Source organism: Papilio polytes, unplaced genomic scaffold (genome assembly GCF_000836215.1).
Source record: "Papilio polytes unplaced genomic scaffold, Ppol_1.0 DF822845.1, whole genome shotgun sequence".
NCBI classification, from domain to species: domain Eukaryota; kingdom Metazoa; phylum Arthropoda; class Insecta; order Lepidoptera; family Papilionidae; genus Papilio; species Papilio polytes.
In genome coordinates, this window is record NW_013526359.1 from 2,239,299 (window position 1) to 2,262,397 (window position 23,099).

The 23,099-nt window shown below is 32.3% G+C and overlaps 2 protein-coding genes across 2 annotated transcripts; both read left to right on the plus strand.

Annotated features, from left to right (window-relative positions):
* The first annotated feature begins 5,842 nt into the window (after positions 1 to 5,842).
* LOC106105325 (antichymotrypsin-2-like) lies at positions 5,843 to 14,345 on the plus strand. Its single transcript, XM_013285616.1, has 15 exons — positions 5,843 to 5,855; positions 6,144 to 6,217; positions 6,943 to 7,086; positions 7,240 to 7,443; positions 7,688 to 7,786; positions 7,858 to 7,998; positions 8,246 to 8,461; positions 9,722 to 9,866; positions 10,503 to 10,633; positions 12,417 to 12,560; positions 12,637 to 12,840; positions 13,090 to 13,230; positions 13,668 to 13,883; positions 14,070 to 14,170; positions 14,297 to 14,345. Exons 1-15 carry the CDS (start codon positions 5,843 to 5,845, stop codon positions 14,343 to 14,345), a joined length of 2,022 nt encoding a protein of 673 aa, XP_013141070.1.
* Positions 14,346 to 15,018: 673 nt separating this feature from the next.
* Positions 15,019 to 22,107, plus strand: LOC106105326 (antichymotrypsin-2-like). The gene is made up of 14 exons (XM_013285617.1): positions 15,019 to 15,211; positions 15,713 to 15,814; positions 16,544 to 16,696; positions 16,917 to 17,117; positions 17,911 to 18,048; positions 18,444 to 18,583; positions 18,662 to 18,805; positions 18,883 to 19,108; positions 19,524 to 19,636; positions 19,716 to 19,856; positions 19,954 to 20,169; positions 20,419 to 20,563; positions 21,421 to 21,588; positions 22,022 to 22,107. The coding sequence occupies exons 1-13, from the start codon at positions 15,151 to 15,153 to the stop codon at positions 21,552 to 21,554; spliced, it is 1,914 nt and encodes a 637-aa protein (XP_013141071.1). The 5' UTR covers positions 15,019 to 15,150; the 3' UTR covers positions 21,555 to 21,588; positions 22,022 to 22,107.
* Positions 22,108 to 23,099: the final 992 nt, after the last annotated feature.

Here is a 23,099-nt window from a genome sequence, read left to right on the forward strand (position 1 = left end):
GTCTACTACGTTTAGTAGCCAAGGTCAATTTCTTCGTTTTATAGAAATGTTTAATGTCACCATAAATAACTCAAAAAATGTATGCTCAGAGTTGACGGTTCATAATTTTTATTTTACTCTCTTATAGCATGACTGTTTTTAATAATCGTTACTTATTGTTGCGTTTACAAGAACAATAAAACGAGAAGTTTTTTTCATCCAACTTCGATTTTAAAATAAAACAAGCTACTAAAAGTTTGATCACTTGAACACGCAAATGGAGAGTACTAAAGATAAATTTTAGAATAAACTAACCTAGAAATTAATTACACGAATTGTTCACATTTGATGATTAAAATGAATTGTTCGTTCACAATAGTATAGGAATCTGTCAGTGTTATAGTTAAGCTCCAATGTAGTAAGGTTTTTCTTGCTTTTTTTTATTAATGGCATCGATGTCATTTTTATTGTAAGTCGTTTGTTTGATATTTGTTATAAGTTACGGGAGTTCGAATATAAACATGTTTATATTGATCAAATCACGCTCTCCGATTTCTGACAAACATTGCAAGATTAATGAAGTCCGACATAGCCCGAGGCGCGCAATCCGCGGCGGGTATGTCGCCCGTCACCAGATCTTTAATATGAAATCAGTTTATTTCTGTCATTGGGAGAGTGACGTCATCAGCTCCCATTATAATCCACTGTATTTGTTATCTATTTCTAAAATAGTTTATTCACACATAACTATGTAGAAACTATTTGATGACATATTAAAGACAATCATTTTCTTTTAAATTGCAGTTTCTTTAAGAAAATTTCATAGACGTTTAAGAGGTTTACAAGATAAAAATTACGGCCAATTTGGACTTTAAAAACAATGGAAATTTTAAAGAGCAACGCAAGTAAAAAGACTTTTAATTAACCTGCCATTGAACTTCACTGACAAGTTTTTATCCAGATTAAAACTACTCATTTTTCTTTATTCACTATAGCCTAGCTCTGTTGTGGACAGCATTTTTGTTCGCTACATTAGCTCTTAACTATCTTATATTAGCATTATTAAGGGCTTTTATTTTGTTTTTTTTTTAATTTCCTATCTAGACTGTAAATCAGGAGAGTTAAAAGATGGCTTGAATTTATTAATTTTCAAAGTCTACTTACATAACATTTAGCAAAGAATAAATATAGGTGATAGAGCAAACAGTAAAACAGTAAATTTGAAATTTTGTTAACCAAGATACACATTTGTTAACATACACGAACCTTTAAGCTAAATAATACTATATTAACCGCCCCAGAAGATGCTATCAGAAAATTTATAGGGATATTATACTGGCACGAACATTGCTGAGTTTAGGTTTAAAATCTCGTAAAAAGAATCAGTTTCTTACCAATACCTTAAATTATATAACGTACCCAAAATGTCTTTAAAACCTACCGTTCGTTAAGGGCAGCAACACAGCGTATTTCACTTTCACCAGATTGAGAAACGATCAGACAATATAGCTCGTCTTAGATTATAGGAAACAAGAAAGCCATCATACGATTGAATTCTGAACAGACTAGCTTTAAAAGAAATGAACCTAACAAATAGACAGTAGCTTAGATATTTTGTAAACGTCTTTTGTTCCAAATTACACTTAAGCCAAATTATTCAATGACTTTACATGTGTAATAACATGAAACCTGTCTACAGATTGTATTAGTTATACTGTTTTAATTACTAAATATTAACTCTTCTTTTTAAATATGCAATAATATTAATAGTTATTGTAATAATCCAACTATAAACTGTCGTATATTTAAGTGATTATAATCTAACGCCGTAGAGCTGATCTTGCGTGAGCTAGAGTCAATCGACTGGCAGGCGACGTCGCAGGAAAGACGACGCTGGCGCTCTCTCGTGTCCGAGACCCATTGTGGATCGCTGCGCCAACGCAGTAAGTAAGTAACGCTGAAAAAGTGTGTTTATTATGTATCAATATTTTATGCCGTATCACAATACGTACTAAAATATGTTTTTATGTCAAAAACAAATTTACAAAAGCTACATTGTGATTGGAGGAGGCTTTTAACCGTAATAGGGTCCATACAATATAGAAAAAAAAGTGTATGATAATGTTATAGTACTAAATGTAATGTAACATTTGTGTATGGAATTAAATAAAGCTAAATAAATAATAACTAACATGAAAAGCCAGTTAATCTCTTTACTACACAAAAAAAATCTTTACAGATTTGATCTTCGAAATTTAATAACATTTAACATTTGATTTAAGGCTTTAGTAAACTTTAAGTATCAACCTTAAACTCCGTTGTGGTTGACTTCAAACTTTGAGATCGTATTAACAGATATTTGCTTAGGACAAAACGATGACGTCAAATATTTGAATGAAGTAATGACTGAATGTTCTCTTCAAATACTCAAAGCGACTTATCAAGCTACTTCTCTTGCAAACAAATTTGATGATATCATATTGTATGGATTACTCTATGCCTATTTATTTCATTAATTTTACATTGACTCAAAAGGGGTCTTTTCTTAAACTTGTCTTTGAAAATTTACCAAGAATGTTAAAATACACAACATTTAATTTGTTAATCAAAATGTCTTTAGTTACGTTCCATTCAGAAACCATTTTTTCATTCATTGGAAGATGGCGTTAATTAAAAAATCATTAGACAATAATTTCACAATGTTACGGAACGTAAGTAATCGCAAAAAAATGTATGAACTGGTTATTTTTTTACACATTTCCTTAGTAAAAAAATAACTCACCCAACTAATGGTTGTTGATTTGATTAATGTATTTTTAACTCTAAAAGCCCATGAATATTTACGCCTATTCAATTTCACGACATAATGTAAACCTTGATAGGGAATATAAAAACAAAAACATTGAAAGCAAATATTTTTATATGGGGTGTATCGCACCGATACGAGCTCTTCAATGGCATACGAACGTTTCATCAACTGTGCCAAATATTTGTAGTCGCTCGGAAGAAACAACGTCGTGTCCTAAGTAAACATGTACCGAACACAACCCTCGCCGTCGCGGTCGACTATTGTTACACAGTAGATGTTTGTATGGCTGACATAAGGAGAGAAAAATCCACCTAACCTACACATGTCTCGGTACTCACATTGACAAGAATACACATTGTATAAGAAGTCAACTTAAACACGCCAAATATAACTTTTAAAAAGAAAATTTAACTATTAAATATTATAGAAATCTATCCAATTTGTCGATCAATTTATAATATGTTTAACTTCTGCCTTATTAGAATGTAAAAAACTAAAAGCCAATTAATTTTTTCTACAAAATAAAACACTTCGACTCTCCCAAAAACTGTTATTAATTCCTTGACCGCTACAACGAAATGCTTTTATTTAAATTGCTGAATCTTTTAATAAAACCCATAATTCAATATCGCGATTCTTTTAATACAAGCTCGAAGCAATCAAATTATGGAAATGGTCGTAGTCTATCGGGGAATAAATTAACATATTTGTTTTGAAATTGCCGAGGAGTATTCAGATATCGTTCCAATTTTCTCCGGGAAGTTAGGTATTCTATTCAAATTAACGCAGACAATATTGAATACTGTAATCCGTCAATTGTCAGATAAACGAATGCATATGGATGAGAGACATCTGTTATTGCGCATGCGCTTTCCAATTTTTTTTTTTGACTGAGTTGTAACTATTTACCTTAAGAAGGCATTTTCAGCTCCACCTCGCTTGAGGTGGCCGTGTGCAGATGGCGCTCAGCCTAAACCTGCAATTCCCATTTCCATGTCTAATATTTAAGGATGAACTTTTATTGAATTATATCGTCTTGTATACAAGATTTCAAAACTCTAGTCTCCACTTGTTGAGTTATAAAGTTTGTAGGTACGTTTCCATCATTATTATAATACGTAGATGGTAACTTTGAAAAAAAAAACAGTAGTTTGCGTAATTATAAAACTTTACATTACCTTGATCAAAACAATAGATTATTCATCTTAAACACTCAAGTTTCCTAAAGAGTTGACTTGTGCACTTAAAGTTAAGTAAGCGACAAGATGGATCGAAATTCGAGTAACTTACCCTTGCTTAGAACTTAGTCGATGTTTATAGTTGATGGTCGATAGTTCGTTTTGAAGTTCGCAAGAAACTAACGATCAACTAATTTGCGGGACCACCAATCTTTACCTTAACAAGTACGTCAAAGTTGTAAATCCGTTCCAAGTTTCTCCGAGTTGAGTGAACTTTGTGAAACTTATTTATTATTTCTGCTCGAATATTCGATTTTAGAGTTAAAAGTGCTTTTTCAAATTATTTAACTAATTCTTAAGGCGATTAAACGGGATATTACATCGCACTTTTTAATAAAATTTTCATAATATTAGTGGTGTTTGAATATTCAAATAATAAACTAGTAGCTAGAAGTTTGCACTGGCGGTATCTTATATTATTTTTTTATTAAAAGGAAAAACTAGACTAATCTAAAAACTTCGATGAAAACATTTTGTGATCTCAATTTCTTAGAGACCCATCACCGTTTGAAACTGTCAATCTTGATACAGACTTACAAAAGTCAGTTTAATTTATGTTTACCTTATTATTGTGTATTTCGTTTTGCTTGATAAGAAGAATAATTTTACGCGTTTAATATGCGGATGAAAATTAGTTAGTCACACATGATATAACGTAAATAATACCTTAATTTAGGGTTCCTCAAAACAATTTTTAAGCTGTGTAAATAGAAACGATGTTAATCGTTTAATTATAGGTTATTACAAGTTTATAGAGCAGCTGATTTCTTAAACATTGGCTATGTTTTCTGCTTAATTTAAACGTCTTTTTTGACCGACTTCCCAAAAGAAGGAGGTACTCAATTCGTCTGTATGTTTTTTTTTTATATGTGTTACGGCAAAAGGCCCCTGGTGGAGCCATTAAGACAATTCTTTTTCATCCGAAAGGTAGTGCTTTCAGTTTCTATTTTCAGTTTTAGGTGCCATTTCTTTGTTTAATTTTTGGAGTCAAAGACTGGGGCGTAGTTAAATAGTTACTATACGTTAAAAACGGTACTATACGTTGAATAGTTAATTGTTATGGTGAAAATCATCATCAGACATCAAAGTAAAAATAATTGTATAGGGTTGTTCGGAAAGTCATTTCGTTTTTTTTGGGGAACATGAAAGACAGTGTATGAACATAACATAAAGACATGGCCATAAACAGTTGAATTCAACAAATTTAATCTCTCACCGATCTCTGGTGTGGTTATTCGCCGATTTGCATCAACTAATGCTTTAACGCATCTTTGTTAGCTTCGATCGGCCTTCCAGACGGTGGTGCATATTCGACATCAAAATTGCCGGATCGAAATTTGCAAACGAGTTCTGGCACTGGTGTACTGTTAACACGCCTTCTCCATACACATCCGTCAATTTTTTTCTCGCTTGGAAAATGCTGCGTATATAAAAGGGCACCAACCAAAAACTACTGTGTAGAATTAATAGTAAAACACAAGCCTTGCAATATCAGCTCTCAAGACACATAATGGTTATGCGGCTTAAGTGTGAAGTTGGTTTCGAAAATACGTAATTAAGTCCTCTGACGGGAAAAGAAATTACTTAAACAACCAATACAATGTAGACATGATAGCTACAGTAAGTTAGGTCTGATTAATTCACGAGTTATTTCGTTCCTTTTTAGTGTATTGCTATTTTGTCTTTCGTGTATTTTGTTTGGAACTCGAATTTGCTTTTTATTAAAATGTTTACTTATTATGAACAAAATAACTGAAATTAAATGGAATTTATGATAAGCTATGAAAAAGACCCTATAAAATCATATACTATTATCATGTTTAAATCAGGTATTGTTTTACTTTATAACGGTAATTAGTTACAACATTCTAAATTGCTATATAAATTCTAGAAATCTTGAAGCGAATCGGTATGCGCGGCACACCATGATGAAAACAGTTTTATTTCTCTCTGTAGCTAACGCATACATTATTACATTATGTACAGGTATGGAGTTTTAATTATTTTTTATTTAATTATTGATTATTATCTAATTTTGGTTGAAAATAAACATAATTTTCCATTAGAATTAAAGACAGAAATTCATTTTATTTCAATTTTAATTTTACTTATTCTAGCTAAACCAAGGTACGATACTGCCGTTGAATCATTATGGCAAGGAAATACGGAGTTCACACTAAACTTTTTAAATGTAAGTATTATTTATTCTTTGAAACGTCAAATTTTAATAATACCAATTTTGTTGTCGCGACTATTTATCGATTATGAGTAGCAGATTTTATGTCCGTGAAAAAATCGAGCTGTTTCCAGAATGTTCTATAGCAGCGACTTCTGACGGCGAGCAGCGAAATTGACCTCCGTCGAATAGTCGAGAAGTTTCCAAAATGTTCTATCGCAGCGCCATCCGTTGGCGAGTAGCGGAAAAGACATTAAAAGATGTACATCTTTATAAAGGAAAAGTAGAATTTAAAAGGAATATTTGAAGCTGCATCGAGAATCAAAAACAATCGATAATGTATTGTCACAAAAGAATAACGAAAAGAAGATCGAAATTCGGGCTATATAAGGGGAGAGGGATCCGACCCGATGAGTCTTACGGTGGAAAGTGAACTGTGAAGAAGTCCTCGGTGAATAGCGAAGAAGTAAGATGACCGTGAAGTGAAAGTGCTGGTGTTATAGAATCAGTGGTGTTTTGTGAAGTGCTCAGTGCTAGACTCTGTGTTGTTGTGTGTCATGTAGTGTTAACGAATTGTGATAATGCAGTGAATTCCTGTGAGTGGGAGTCAAGAATAAATTAAACTGGAATTACCAAACTGTTTTAACACCTCTATCCCTACGCTCGTAACAATATGTATGATTTTTAAAACGTATTAAATATTATTATGCGAAGATTCTTATGTGAATTTTTGTTTTCAGTTAAAACTAAATGAAAGTCCTTATAACAGTTTTATAGTATCTCCGTTTTCTGTTCTAATACCCCTGGCAGAACTTGCACTGTACGCCAATGGAACAACACACGATCAACTAACAAATATCCTTCATGTCGACAATAGAATAGAGGTATTCAATTGTTTTATTTTATATTATATTAACTATGTATTTAAACCTAATGAGAAGAGATTGCCAACTCGCATAGACATCCGCAGCACCGCAGATGCGTTGCCGACCTTTAACTTTTATCTCTCAATTTTACTTATAGGATTTTTCTTTTAGGTTGGGGGTGGTTTCCGTGAAATTTTGAAGTCTTTTTCATCTTCTGATGATGTACAGATTTCATTAGCTCAAAGAATCTACTCCAATGTAAATACAGAATTATCTGAAGACTTTAAAAATGACACTAAGGATTATTTTAATGCCGAAGCTCAAAATGTAGACTTTGAAAAGAATCAAGAAGTAGCGAAAATGATCAACGAGTGGGTATGTATAGTAAAAGAAATTTGGTACCCACTAAAAAACGAAATTTAATACAACAAGTGGTTATCGTAAAACCAACTTAGCACCATTTGTTAATTGTAATTATATTTTGCTGTTATTCAGCACGTATGTTTGTTATTATAATAAATGTTCGATCTAATTGCACCATGAGTGGTAAATTACACACTACAAAAACTAAATGATCAAAAACCAATAGAAATTTAAATAAAATTTTCTTTCCTTAAAGGTGCAAGAACAAACCCATGGTCTCATTTCACGAATTGTTGAACCCAATATGTTGGACCAATCAACAAATATGGTTTTAGTTAATGCCATTTATTTCAAGGTAAGATAATTTGCAGCCAAAAATATCTTACGAATGGACTAAATTAACTTATCATGATACATATATTTTAGGGTGATTGGGACTATGCTTTCAATCCAAATGACACAAAACATAAAGACTTTTACTTATCGATAGGCGAGCAGGTTGAAGTAAAAATGATGTATCAAAAGAATACGTTTAAATACATGGAAAATCCAGCTCTTCAAATAAAGGTAAAGAAAGTACTTCAATTGATTAAAATTTTTCGTGGTAATGTTAATAAAGATAGAGCATATTGAAATTTGAAACATAACTCTTCTCTCTTGTTTTCGGTGATGTTAATGTTAACCCTATGACGGTTTTTACAGCTTCATCGGATACTGAGCTCTCGGTCTCGGATGATCGAGAGTTAGAAACATAACTATTGAAATGTCAAGTTTAAATTGAAGCTTTTCGTAATCTTTGTGTCTGTTATTTCAGGCATTGCAACTACCATACACGAAGCAGCATTATAGCCTTTTAGTTATACTACCCACGTCACGAGTTGATTATGGTTTGCAAAAAGTGGCTAAGAGGATTAGAAATCCCCAAGTGTTTACAGAAATTATCGATGATTTGAGAAACGCAGAAGTTGAAGTATCATTACCGTCTATAGAAACTTCCAGTACAACAGATTTACAGGGAATCCTAAAAGGCGTAAATATGAATTAAATCCATACTAACATTATATCCATACTAAATAGGAATGATTTGTATTTCTGTAAAACATGAAATAACTCAAAAAATAATGGGCCGATTTCAAAAATTTTTTCACCATTAAAAAGCTAAGTTAACATTGAGAAACATCATACTAATATTATAAATGCGAAAGTTTGGATGGATGAATGGACGTGGAGACTTGTCACAAGTAAATAGATAATATAATTTGTAGGGAGTCAAGAAGGTACATGCGGTCAGACCGTGTGCGCTCTCCCGCGATTCGGCCTGAAGAAATTTCGATGAACGGATGTTTGTTAGAGTTTGTAGCCTAAACGGCTGAACGGATTTCAATTAAATTTGGTATAGATGTAGAGGATAGTCTGGAAGAACACATAGGCTACTCACTTTTGTTTTTTTTAACTCCACGCGGATAGAGTCACAGGCTAAAGCTTATAGGCTATATTTTTCATTATTTTTAAATTAACGCAGGTGAAGTCGCGAACAACAGCTAGTTATTTATATAGCGATAAAGATTACGTAACTATTGTTGTACGGAGCGTCGGTGGCTCAGTGGTTTGAACACTTGACTTGTAATCCACAGGTCTTGGGTTCGAATCCCGCTGCCGTGTTCGTGCCGTGATTTTCGATTTTTCGATATTCGGATGGATGGATGTTTGTTAGCGTTTGTAGCCTAAACGGCTGAACGGATCTCTATGAAATTTGGCACAGGTTTAGATCACAGTCTGGAAGAACACATAGGCTACTTTTTATCCCGGGAATAGTTACGGTTCCCGTGGGATTCATTAATTTAGTTTTTTAATGTTTACTCGATCATTCTGCAACGGTTCAACATATCATATTGAAATTTGGCACAGATATAAAACAAAGTCTGGTGTACACATGGGATAAGCTTTATCCCCGAGAAATGTCCGGTCCCCGAGGGATACGTAACTTTTTGTAATTTATATAGTTTGTATGTTTTCTAATACTACGCGGACGAAGTCGCGGGCAACAGCTCGTATGTACATAATTTACCCGACGTTCTTACGGTGAAGGAAAACATCGTGATGCCACCTGCACATATCGGCGAAGAAATTCAAAGATATGTGTGAAGTCAACCAACCCGCACTTTGCCAGCGTGGTTGACTATGGCCTAGTCACCCCTTATTAGGGTAGGCTCCGAGCCCCTCGGTGGGGACGTATAGTGAGCTGGTGATGATGAACTATTGTTGGTATTTATAATATTTATGTACGCAGGTAAATGTCACTGAAATGTTCGTGTCTGGCAATTCGGATCTTAATGGGTTACTGAAAAATAATCAATCAATACATATCTCTGTTGCTGTTCAAAAAGCCGTTGTGGTTATCAATGAGTTGGGTACAAAAGCAGCTGCATCAAATAGTACGTATTATAAAAAAAATCTTAAAATTTAAGATTGAACTTAGGTAACTTTTTTTTCGCGGGGAAATGCCTACGCATATTCCGAGTCATTGGGACCTAGAGTGACGGATTCGCACCAACTAAAACGGTGGTCACCGACTGTGCAAAAACAAAGGGGGAATGGGTTCTCTGTATGGAACACAACCATGTACCTACAATTGGTTCCGGTACTAATAGCTGCGTAAGTCGATTGCTTATACATGGTTATTGGTAATACGATATGTTTCCGTCAGAAAGTGACAAAGACTATTTGCCTTTATTTTAACCCCATACGCTATATTAAATTTAATCATTGGTGCTGGACTTTATTAGAATTCGCATTGTTGGTTTTATTTACATACATTTCTTTAGAATAAGTTCCTAGTTATAACGTCATTGAAGAGCTAAGATAATGGGGTTAATTTTTAAATAATCTCCTAAGATCTATCTATGAGGTATCTAGTAGATGGACTATCCAATAGATGGAGCTACCGTGAACCGCAGATTTGTAAATTTGCGGATACAAAATATTATGGTAACAGATTTTTAACTTTGAATAGTTCGCATTGTGTAACCTTTTTCAGAACTTCATTGTAATATTGTGATTTTTGTTTACAGATATAGAATTTTTACCATCGGCGCCACTGGTCAAACCGCCCCCAATAACTTTCAACGCTAACCGGCCTTTCCTTTATTTCATTCTATATAAGAAGAACGTTTTGTTCTGTGGATCATACTATGGAGAATACGTGATTTAATTCTATTTTAATGTCAATAAAATATGATGATACAAGCAATAAGTAATAGTAAATGTTATTTTCTAACGTGACCCATGTAGCTTTAAGTGGAGCAAAACAGGAAAGAATTATTTGACACGCAAGGGCACTATGTATAGGCGATGGTTAAGGCATAGTGATAAAATGGCAACAACTTAAGCAGTTAATCGTGTCGTAGGATGGCCTTAGGGTATATGTTCGTTAGCAGAAGGTGGCTACTATAAAAAACCTACAAACAAGTTGAGAACCTCCTTCTTTTGGAAAGTTGGTTATGGAGAAGCATCTCTTCGGCCATTCTCTTCTTTTCATCTCTTCATCACAAGGATAGCAACCCTTGTTTAATTTACCGATTATAAAATATAGAACCTATCCTTTGCTTCTCCAAGAAATCCATATCCCGTTAGTTTTCGTTATTGTATGGATAAAAATGTAAAAGGACTAAAACTGGTCTTCCGCAGCTCCGCTAGGTATTAAATAATAATAACAAATGAACTACAGAAAACAAAAGAAATTCCCATATTCACTCATTATTACAGACGTTACGTTAACTTGCAAGACATTTGATTAAATAAAAACCGTCGCTGTTTCATATTTTTGTCACAACATGTAGATATTCAGAATGTTTGAGTAAATGCAGTTAATAAATTTAAATATTATTATCCCATCTTATTTTACGAGTTTAAAAGGTTTTATCACTTTTGGCACATTTGAGCGACCTGCATTGAGATAAAACAATCATTGGTTATCTCTTAATTATAATTTTGGCTGTTATGTAGATGAGTTAGATTTTAACAGTGGTAGAGCCCGCTTTAACATCTTTGCAAGAAGTGGCCGCCTCGCCTAGTGAACAACACGACCACACAAAATACAGACGTGACATGGGTGCAATTCCACCTGATGAGTATGTGCCTAAGGGCTAATTTGGTCCGCTTCGCCTTTCCGTCTTTTTGTGCAAAATAAGGGTGGGAATGGTGGCTTTGAATTGGGATGGGTAGCATAAGAAGAGGAAATATCCTATTTCTATGCACCTCCTTACGCTGTTGAAAATAGGTAGGCAACGTTGGCAAATGCGGATGTCTGTGGGCTACGCTACTCTGTTTTGACGAATACTGGTGGCTGTTTGTTATACAATAAAAAACCTTGATTATAATTATGAGTTCTATGAAAAAAAAATAAAAATTAGACTGTGAAGTATCATTATAAAATAAGAAGAATTTTAACGAAATGGTTTCACGATAAAATAACAAATAAATTCGATTAAACGGTGAAAAATTCGATTTATATCCGCAACATCAGTTACCATAGCATGACTTTGTATATAAGAATAGATAGCCTTGGAAAATGCCTGTTTATTGTATGCAATGCAGAAAACACTTGTATTTCTATTCTTGGCCTTATGTACAACAATATGTAGAGGTACGAAACTCCAATTCTATTAATCATTCTTAGCTACAAGTTACATAACAAGTATGTTAAAATCTACTGAACCTAAACTAAATTGTACTTTACTATTTATACATCATCTACTTATCGTTTTCATTATCATGTGTTATTTTTTTGTAGCTAACAACGAAGATGTTCAGATTTCTGAATTAGCCTTAAATAAAATTTGGAAAGGCAATGAGGCATTTACTACCAATTTTTTAAGTGTAAGTATTGATACTTCGGGATTAAAACTTTAAGAATTAATCCTAATCTCTATACTTAACAGATGAATGTATTTCATTTTGTATGAATGTATTTCATTTTGTTATAGTTAAAAACCAGAGAAAATCCTGGACAAGGTTTCATAGCATCGCCATTCTCTGTGTTGCTGCCTTTAGCGGAACTTACGCTATATGCCACTAGAATAGCGTACGAACAACTTTCTAATGTTTTGAATATTGATGAAAGAGATGAGGTTTACTTTATTCCTTACAATATACGATACTTTTTTTTTATAAATCATTGAATAATGCATTACATTTATATTCTAGGTTCGACTGGGATTCAGAAAACTTTTGGATAACTTTGCGTTGCCACAAAAAGTATCAATTACTTTTGCTCAAAAAGTATACGGCAGTCTCGATTTCGATTTCATTGACGACTTTAAATATGATACCAAAGAATATTTTGATGCAGAAGCACAAAATTTAGATTTCAGTCAAAACCAACAAGCTGCAGAAATAATCAACGATTGGGTATGACCAAATTATGCAGTAACCTAAAAAAACTATTAAAAACAAGTTTTGATTTATCAAAGTTTAATTACAGGTAAACACAAAAACAGATGGCAAAATACCGGAACTTGTTACCGCAAATATGTTAAACAGCTTTACACAAATGGTTTTAGTTAATGCCATTCATTTCAAAGTAAGTATGTTTGTAAACACTTTGAGATGAGAAAATATCTTGGTACCCGAAATAATTATTTTCACTACACATTTAAGGCTAAATGGAAAGATCCATTTGACCCAGATGATACTAAACCAGAAGACTTTTATATAACAAAAGATGAAAAAATAACCGTTAACATGATGTTTCAAGAAGGATATTTCTTATACGCTGAAAACCCTGAACTACAAATACAGGTATATAACTCGATTCCTCTTATTCATATCACTACAGGTTCAGCTAATATAATGAAAATGAAAAATGAAAATGAAAAAATGTTTATTTAAATCCAACAATCATGTATACACGGAGTAGTAAAATACAGTAGATTTTTTTTTTATATTGACCAGTACCCTCGCACTAGGCGCAGCCTGTATCTCGAGGGTCCTGCTCTTAAGATTAAACAAACGATCGTTAGACGGCAACAAATTAGTTAATAGTTACACTTATATTTACGTGCCATTTGTTTTAAAAATATAGTTTTAAATTCTTATACAGAAGAATGAAATAAAATAGCTACAACAATAGAAAACTTAACATACTCTTTTAAGAATACCTTCTGTATAATCTGTATAAGAATATCTTCTGTAATATCGTATGTTTTTCTCGCAATTACAACTTACAGTTTTTTTAGGCATTGGAACTAAAGTATGAAGACGAAGATTATAGTCTCTTGATTATTTTGCCAACGTCTGAAGATGATTACAGCGTAGAAGGTGTAGTACAAAAAATTCAAGAACCACATGTTTTTGAAGGAATAATTAACGATTTATCAATTGATGAAGTTGAAGTACATTTACCTTCAATATTAACTACTACAACAACAGATCTAAAACCAATTCTAGAAGGAGTAAGTCCAGAGGTTTAATTTAACTCGTTAAGAACCAACTCGAACACAAGTTAACTTACGTACGGAATCGAAGTTGTATTGAACGGGTTTGGAGGAATTTATTATAAAAAAAAAATTTGACGAATTCATAACCTACTTTTGAAAGTCGGTTAAAAATATATTGATAACACTAATCTTCATTTACAGGTTAATGTTACTGAAATATTTAACCCAGATACAACTGACATAAGTGGGATGCTAGAATACATTCAGCCAATGCACGTTTCCGTAGCTATCCAAAAAGCAGTGTTAGTTATCAATGAGTTCGGTACAGAAGCAACTGTTGCGAATGGTGCGTATGCATTTAAAATAACAATAAAAAATATCACATACATGTATATACAATAAATTAAAAACATAATATTTAATTTCAGCTGTAATAACCAGCCTGAGAATGGCAATTATAAAGTCAGCAATTTTTAATGCCAACCGACCATTTATTTATTTTGTTCTATACAAAAGAAACGTATTGTTTTGTGGAACATATACTGGGAAATAAAAGCAGCATTCTAGTTCACGCATATCCCTTTTCGAGAAGAAGATCGTATTTGTTTTAATTAAATTTACTTAAATTTCGGGTAAAATAATTACTATAATAGAAATGTCGATTGAGAATCCCTGTGTTATCTTTTCTTAAACTTCCTTTTTAATAAATCTCTTTAAACCGGAAGCACAAAGGAGTCATAAAGGAATAACGCCTTTGGGGTCATTAGTTATGTCTCTCTGCCTATCCCTTATTTCCTCGTAATCTCTTCTTTTCTAAAACTCGCAATTTTTTCCTTAAAAGTAATTGTTATTTTATCATATCACAATATCAACAGTACACGTGTAATAAAAATTGTATGTTATATTTTATTGTTGGTAAATCTAAAACACGTGTTCAAATAAAAAAGTAATGCTTGACCATAACATTAGTTAATGTACGATTTTATAAAATAATAAAAATAATAATTAAACGACTTTATCTGCGTAAAACATGTTCACAGTTATCATTGAACGACAAATACGTAAATGGAACTCATAAACACGTTGGCCTCTGTTTAATTAGTTTAAAAAAGAAGTGAAAGATAATAGCAATTTGGAGCAAATATTAAAAGACAATACTGTGCCGTCTGTTAAAATAACTAATAAAATAATTACTTTGCGATACACGATGTTATAACAGTTGCACGAAACGCTATATAAGTTGTGAAGACCTTGAAATAATGGCAGCTGATAATTGAAAACAATGTTGGAAACACCTATTGTTTTACTGCTCGCAGCGAATTTTTTAACGGTGCTATGTTCAGGTATGGGGATATAATATAAATTATAAAATAGATATAATAAAATAACGTACTTGTTAAAACTAATTAAACAGTTAATTTTCTTTTTGTTTCTACCAAAATTGAATCACTTTGTAAGGGAAGTCCTTGGTTCCTTAAAAACAGGAATCCTAGTTCCGACGTCGACGTGACGACTTCTTCAAGGCAACAGTGATTAATGTAATTAACCTTCGTTTGCAATAAAGATATTCTTATTCTTACTCTTATACATAAGACAGAATGATGTTTTTGATTATTTTGACAACGCATTGATTTTCATTCTTACGAGTATGTATTCTAATAAAAAAAGAAAAGTTGTAGCATATTTTTACCATCAAACAACTAAATTATCGACAAATAGATTATCTCAAATGTAATAAATAAAATTCAGAATTATGTAAGATATACGGTAAAGTTAATTTTATTTACGTCGATTTACATTTTTAAACAAAATAGTTTATCAATTTTAATCCCATTTTTTAATAGATGGCGCTTCTTACGACATCTCTAATTTTACCTCAACGTCGTCGTCTGCTTCAACTTACACGCAGAGTTCCTCCTATGTGTCGTCTGATACATGCGATGAAGGTATTGGAAATTTTATTAAACTAAGAGCGGGCTAAACTAAACTATCGCACAACGGTTGTGTGATTGTCGATTGTTTCGCAACCCATTCAACTGTGTGCGTAATTAACCATATGAGCTCAACAGAATAAAAAGCGCGACTAAACAGTTGTGCGATAGTTTTTTTTTTTTGAGAGCGGCTACACGCCGCTCTCTTGTTCCCATAACACATTTTGAGTCAGGGACCTGGGGAGCGGGTGTATCTTTATTTCTTTATTTTTAACTTAAAACATAAATTTACATTTAAATCTTACTTCTATGTATCAGTTTATATCATTTTATCTAAGCCTAATTTAAAAACAATATAATATAACAATTAAATTTAAAATACAACATAGACTAGAAAATTTTCATGTCAACTGTCAAAGGCGTGTGCTCGCTCTAAGTGGAATCCAGCTTGCAATGTCAATATTAAATACTGTTGAAGTGTTGGCAGCAGTAGGCAGAATCTAGTACCTAGTAAAAGTATAATTAAAAACTATAAGATATTATCAGTTCAATTTTTACATTTAACTCAAACCTTTTTAGGTACCCTCAGAAGTACGGGAAGAAAACAAACACGAATTGTTACTTATTTAAAAAAAATCACATAGCATAGTCATTAGTAAAAATTTAAACACCAGTAACTAGCATTATTGTTTACATTGTTATTATATGTTGTGTGTAGTGTTATATTAATATATGTTTGTGTAGATGCACCAGAATACGTATGTGATGGACCCCATGAATATTACGAAACATGTGAATCAAGCACTCAAGTTGCAGACGACTCTTGTGTTGTAGGCTGTCGTTGTGAAAATGATTATGCTCGTAACGATAAAGGCAAATGTATTGCGAAAAATAAATGTAAGTAATGTTTTCCAGTATACGGACTTTAGCATATTGATTTCAATTTATAATCCAGAAACACGCGCCCCTGAGTATAAAAAAATATTTTTTTGATTTATGTAAGGACAAAAAATGCTGTAACTCTTCATTTTTGGTCAAGAACAATATTTGGTCGCTTTATACTATTAAGTTTTGATACTATGAGTAAGGAAACTTGATAAGATTCATCTTTCTCCAGTTTGCCGAAGCCAGTTAGAAACATTTTCTGATTGCGTCAATGGAGGATGCGCCAGACGCAATTGCTCGGATCTTAAACGACCTGCCATTTGTATTGATGTTGTTAGAAGCAGTTGTATTTACGGTTGCGTATGCAAAAAGAATCATTTGAGAAACGCTAAAGGGAAATGTGTCCCTATCAACAATTGTCCGGAAAGAAAAGGTAAATTAAATGAATAAACTCTCCTATAACATTATCATCATCATAAAAGGGACTTCAACTTTACGTCTGTCCTTTCAATGGTCGTGTCATTGCACCGGTCTAGCGAGACAGGCCAAGCCAGTGTTAGGATATGGCGAGGTTATGCGACAGCTCAGGGTGCTGGACCTAAAGAGGGGCACAAGTCTGCAAATTAAACAGTCTCACATAAACTTGGTTACACCCACAGCGCAAAAAAGGGGGCCTGTTAAAATATCACCCAGTCATATTTACTCATAGTCATATTTACATATATACTTAAACCTAGTCATATTAAAACTTTAGGGAATTGTAACGTAGCATATGAATCTAGTCTATTTTATTATTTTATACTTATTTTATACTTATCCTATATTTTATTTTACATTTCATATACCAGTTATAATTTTAATAATGTCCATAATTTTAATATTGTACCTGTAGTCTTAGTAATATTTATTTTAATCTTAATGTATCTTAGCTTGTGTATTTTAAAAAATCTGTAAAAATAAAAAGTAAAATGTATGAGATAAAAATGTAATGAAGCAGATGAATTATATGAAGCATAATAAAGGCTCTGGCTTTCATGCTAGAGGAATTCTATAATTTATAAAAAAAATATATATCACCCAGAGCACTAGTAGCGATAGAAGCGGTACTGGAGCGAGTTATTCTTCTAGCAGTTAAAGCTTCTATGGACTCTGTCATTGCTTATAATATTTTTAATTTGTTAAGTTTGTTTGCCTGCCTTGTTAGTGGAGTACATATTTTATTACAGATCCAAAATGTCGAGGTGTAAACGAATATTATGAAACTTGCGCATCTCCATCTGATTGCTGTAAAAAGGGTTGTCGATGTGTACTTGGTTACGTGAGAAACGATGTAGGAAAATGTGTCGTAGACAACGGACAGTACAGTTAGTAAACTTTATTATAATCACAAAGAAATTCATTCAAAACATAACAATACGTATAGTGTTTTTTCCCCTTTTTGAGGAAAATTGTGCTATCTGGGAAATATGAAATTTAACTCAGTTTTAGTGAATTTGAAGAAGTGCATAAAGCAATTATGAAATAAAAAATAACTTTAATTAGGAATTAAGGCTGAATTTCGGTCAATAGCCGTTTACTAGTTATCAAAATATTGGAAAAACATATTTTTTTAATTGTCTTCTCAGTTATTAATTAAAAGTTTTATGTCGATACAATTTAAGTGTAACAAAAAAAATTCTTCACTTCTGTTACGGTTTTATATTTCTTAAATTAAAACTGATTAATGGTAATTGTACATAATTAAATGCAATTTTTAAAGCCACTACCACTGAGACTCCGACAACAACAACAACAGAAGTGCCAACAACAGTAACCACGCCGCCCGCTGAAGTAGATGCTGATAAAGCTTTGGAAAAACTTTTGGCCGGAAACGCACGTTTTACACAAACATTTTTACAAGTGAGTAACTGAGTTGCGGAGGCTATAGTCTCTACAACTATAGAATACGCTCCTTAATAATAATTTATTCTTTTGCAGTTTAAAACAAATGAAAATCCGAATGAAAGTTTCATAGCGTCGCCATTTTCGTGTCTGATACCGCTAGCTGAAATTGCATTATACACGATTGGGAAAGCCTTTGCGCAAATTACAAATGTATTGAATGTCGATAACAAGGATGAGGTAATTGAAATTTTACTACTAAAATATCTGTTGGATTCGTTATTTTTTTACATTTAACAGAATCGTTGTGTTCATAGATTCGTCAAGGAATTAGAAGGCTTTTAGATAATTTCAAGTTACCAAAAAATGTGACTCTGAATTTGGCGCAAAAAGTTTATGCCAATAAACAATATGAATTGAGTGATGCATTCAAATATGATACAGAAGTTTATTTCGATGCTGAAGCACAAAATTTAGACTTCAGTCAAGCAGCGGCTGCGGCGAAAGCCATTAACGATTGGGTACGTAAAACTTACAGGGCTGGTATATCTATATCTATATCTATACTATTATAATAAAGCGTAAACACACACTTCTTTGTTGCCTAAGATGTCACCAATCATAGCATATTTTCGAATAACTCTTCTTTTAATAAAAAGCCCTACTCTTACGTCACGCTTTAGGCTGTATATTTTCACGCCGTTAAACTTAGGGGTAAATATTTTGGATAAAAACCTTAATGTGGGAAAGAGACCATAAATTGTTGCCGACATCAAGGAAGCAAGGTTGCCATGGTTTGACATCATGTCATGTCATTTTGACATTTGTAATTGATAATTTGGCAAATGTGAACAATAAATTGAAATTTTTATAATTTCATGCGGATGAAGTCTCATGGGAACAGCTAGTCCAAGATAAAGAAAAAAAAGAATTGAGAACAGATAACCTCTAAATTAAGGGATAAAATTTCAGGTAAAAGCCCAAACAAATGGTCTCATAACAAATCTTGTGGAGGAAAAGATGTTAAACGAATTGACACGATTGGTTTTGGTGAATGCTATTTACTTCAAGGCAAGTCAAACAGTTTAAATATTTATAGATGTAAGTCTTTGAAGTTAACTAAAATTTTATATTGTAAATTTATTTGCAGGGTAATTGGTCGAAACCCTTCAACCCGAAGAATACCCAAAAGAAAGATTTTTACATCACAAAAGATAAAAATAGTACAGTCAATATGATGTATCAGAAAGGCTACTTCAGATATATGGAGAGTCCCACACTGGAATTAAAGGTAAAAAAAATTTCAACGTTGTTATTATCAAAGGAAATTGAAAAATGTATCATCAAGTAACGCAACAACAGCTCGTTGTATTTTATTTTTAATTCAGGCTCTGGAATTGTTATATCAAGATAAAAACTACAGTCTCCTATGTGTTTTACCAACCTCGGAGGACACTTATTCTCTAGAAGGTCTGGCACAAAAGCTACAAGATCCACAAACATTTAAATCCATAGTCGATGGATTGCAAAGTCAAGAAGTTAAAGTATATTTGCCGTCAATAAAAACATCAACAACTACTGATCTAACGAAAGTATTTAAAGAGGTAAGATTTTCATTTTGGACACTATCCGCTTCTGTCGCCAAAGTCAACTGAGATCAATAAAACAAAATTAATCTTTTTAAATGTAACATGTCTGTAACATTGTAGCATGTCTGCAAAACATATAGTTTTTTTTTAATTCCGCACGAACCGTGTGGCGGGCGAAAGCTAGTATTTCTTGTCTCTAAACTTATTATGAAAAATTTCTTCAGATATCATTTTGAGTGTTTTATTGAAAAGAATTTTTTCTAGGTAAACATCACCGAAGTACTAAACCCTAATAACAAAGAGATTGTTGGAATGTTAAAAGTTTTTGAACAACTGTATATATCTGCAGCCGTTCAAAAAGCAACGGTAGAGATAAGTGAAATGGGTTCAGAAGCAGCCGCAGCAAACGGTATGTTTAATCTATAGTAATATTATAAAGAGGAAAGATTTGAATTTTTGTATCTGTTGAATTAATTCAAAGACTAAAGCTAGAATTAAAAATAATCTTTTACCGTCTTAAGCCTATATTATCTGTGAGTAACACAAGCTATATTTTTTACTATTAATATAATTTGATGTGAACGAAGTCGCGAGCAACAGTTTTATAATAAAACAGTTACTGCCATAAAAGAGATAGATGAAGCTAATCCTTGATGTAGATTTCTTCACTAAATCTATTTAATTGGTTCAGTGGATATTGATTTCGAGTACGACAGTTTGTTATACAAAAGCGGAAGCATTCTTTAAAACACATGTAAATGTAGATTTCAACACCAATTTCCTTACAATACGCACACGAACTAATCTTCCTGAGTTGACAAATTCGTGGTGTCGTCTAGGCTTAGTACAGCTGAAGTATATTCATTATTTTTTGAGCGTAATTAGGATATTAAATCTCGAACAAAACAAATCTGTAGACTCGTATCAATGTTATATTATTCCCTTCACAGCTATAACAGTTGGCGTTACTTCAGTGAGGATATCTGAACCAAAAATTTTTGAAGCGAATCGTCCTTTCTATTATTTTATAAATCAGAAGAAGAACATTCTTTTCTGTGGTGCCTACACTGGGCCATAGTATTCTAATGTCTTCTACAATACTTAACTGATTTCGATGAAACGATGTATTATTTGCAATCAAACGTATTTCTTTAATGTCCGACAGATATTAACCAATCATTATTATATTCTACATGGCGTAGTAAAGAATTTAACTCAAGTAATAAAGTATTTTTTTATAACAAAGTATACTATTTTTCTTTGCAGCTGTAGTCATCAGCACTAAAGCATTACCTCTACCAAAGCCAGAACCAAAAGTTTTTGAAGCAAATCGTCCTTACATTTACTTTATAAATAATCAGAAGAATATTTTGTTCTGTGGCGGTTATACTGGCACATGATACGCTGTCCGAATTATTTAATTGATATTAAATGGTATAAACTTAAATCAAATCAAACATTTTATTTAAATCGCGTAGTTATAAAATTCCAATACAATGTTTTTAAGTAATTATCAAAAGAAAAAACGATTATTGTCAATTAAGATGACGTCTATTATCTAGGGTAAATTCACATTAGACTAAAACAAAAAGGATAATCCCTTAATATAAAACGTGAAATAAAACCAGTATAACAACAAGTACATTTAAATTGAGACAAAAGTTATCCGTACAGAAGACGTATTTAATAGTTCCCTCTGTGTTGAGGAAAAATCATTACCAACCAGCCAGTGTTACTTAAGAAATTACTAAGTTAATTAGCGCCCAACATAACATTAAAGTCCCTTCTTTTGGTTCTGTATTCAGCATTAATTTAGCAAAAAGACTTAAGATTTCTAAAACAGTAATTTATCTTATTTTCTTTACAGCTATAGTCGTCACTGCTTTGTCCGCTATGGTTGGGGAACCTAACATTTTCGAAGCAAATCGTCCCTATTTTTATTTCATACGATCTAATAAAAACATTATCTTCTGTGGTTCTTATACTGGAACATGATTAAAGTTTTTATAACATGTTTTAAATATATACTATTATACTGTACTATTACTATTTACTATTTTTACTATTTTACTATTTTTTATATAATAAAGCGTAAACACACACTTCTTTATTGCCTAAGATGTCAGCAATTACAGCATATTTTTGAACAAAACTTCTTAATAAAAGCCCTACACTTGCGTCACGCTTTAGGCTATATCTTTCAACGCCATTAAACTTAGGGGTAAATGTTTTGGATGAAAACCCTAATGTGCGAAAGAGACCATAAGTTGCTGCCAACATCAAGGAAGCAAGGTTGTCATCATGTCTTGTCATGTCATTTTGACATTTGTAATTGATAATTTGACAAATAATAAAATAAAATTTTCATAATTTCATGCGGATGAAGTAACACGAGAACAGCTAGTTATTAATAAAACAGATTGAATTCGCCTAACAACCTTCTGAGTATGTTTCAATATGTTAATATTTTGTAAAAGGTCCAGAATTATTTGGTAATAATTACATTTTATTGATGTTTTTCTTTTTTTATATGGTTTATTAACATTTATCTGATAACTATTAATAATTAACAATGTTAAAAATATGGAATGTTTGACCATTATTGTTTTAAAAGCTACGTTACAGAGTACAATTAGTTTCCCTTTTCAAATATTTTTATTCGATGAAATATGAAAGATGCATACGTTATTAATTTCATTAGATAAATCAATTTATACATTGTCTTATCTTTACAAATTTTAACTTTATTCATTAAAATTGATAAATTTTGTTACAGCAGTAGTGGTCGGCGCCAGATCTGCTGGTATCAATGTTAAACAACCCAAAGTTTTTGAAGCGAATCGTCCTTATTACTTCTTCATAAACGACAAGAAAAATATTATTTTCTGTGGATCATATACTGGGACATAAATTACCAATTTTATTTCTTTAAGTCAAGAAAATTG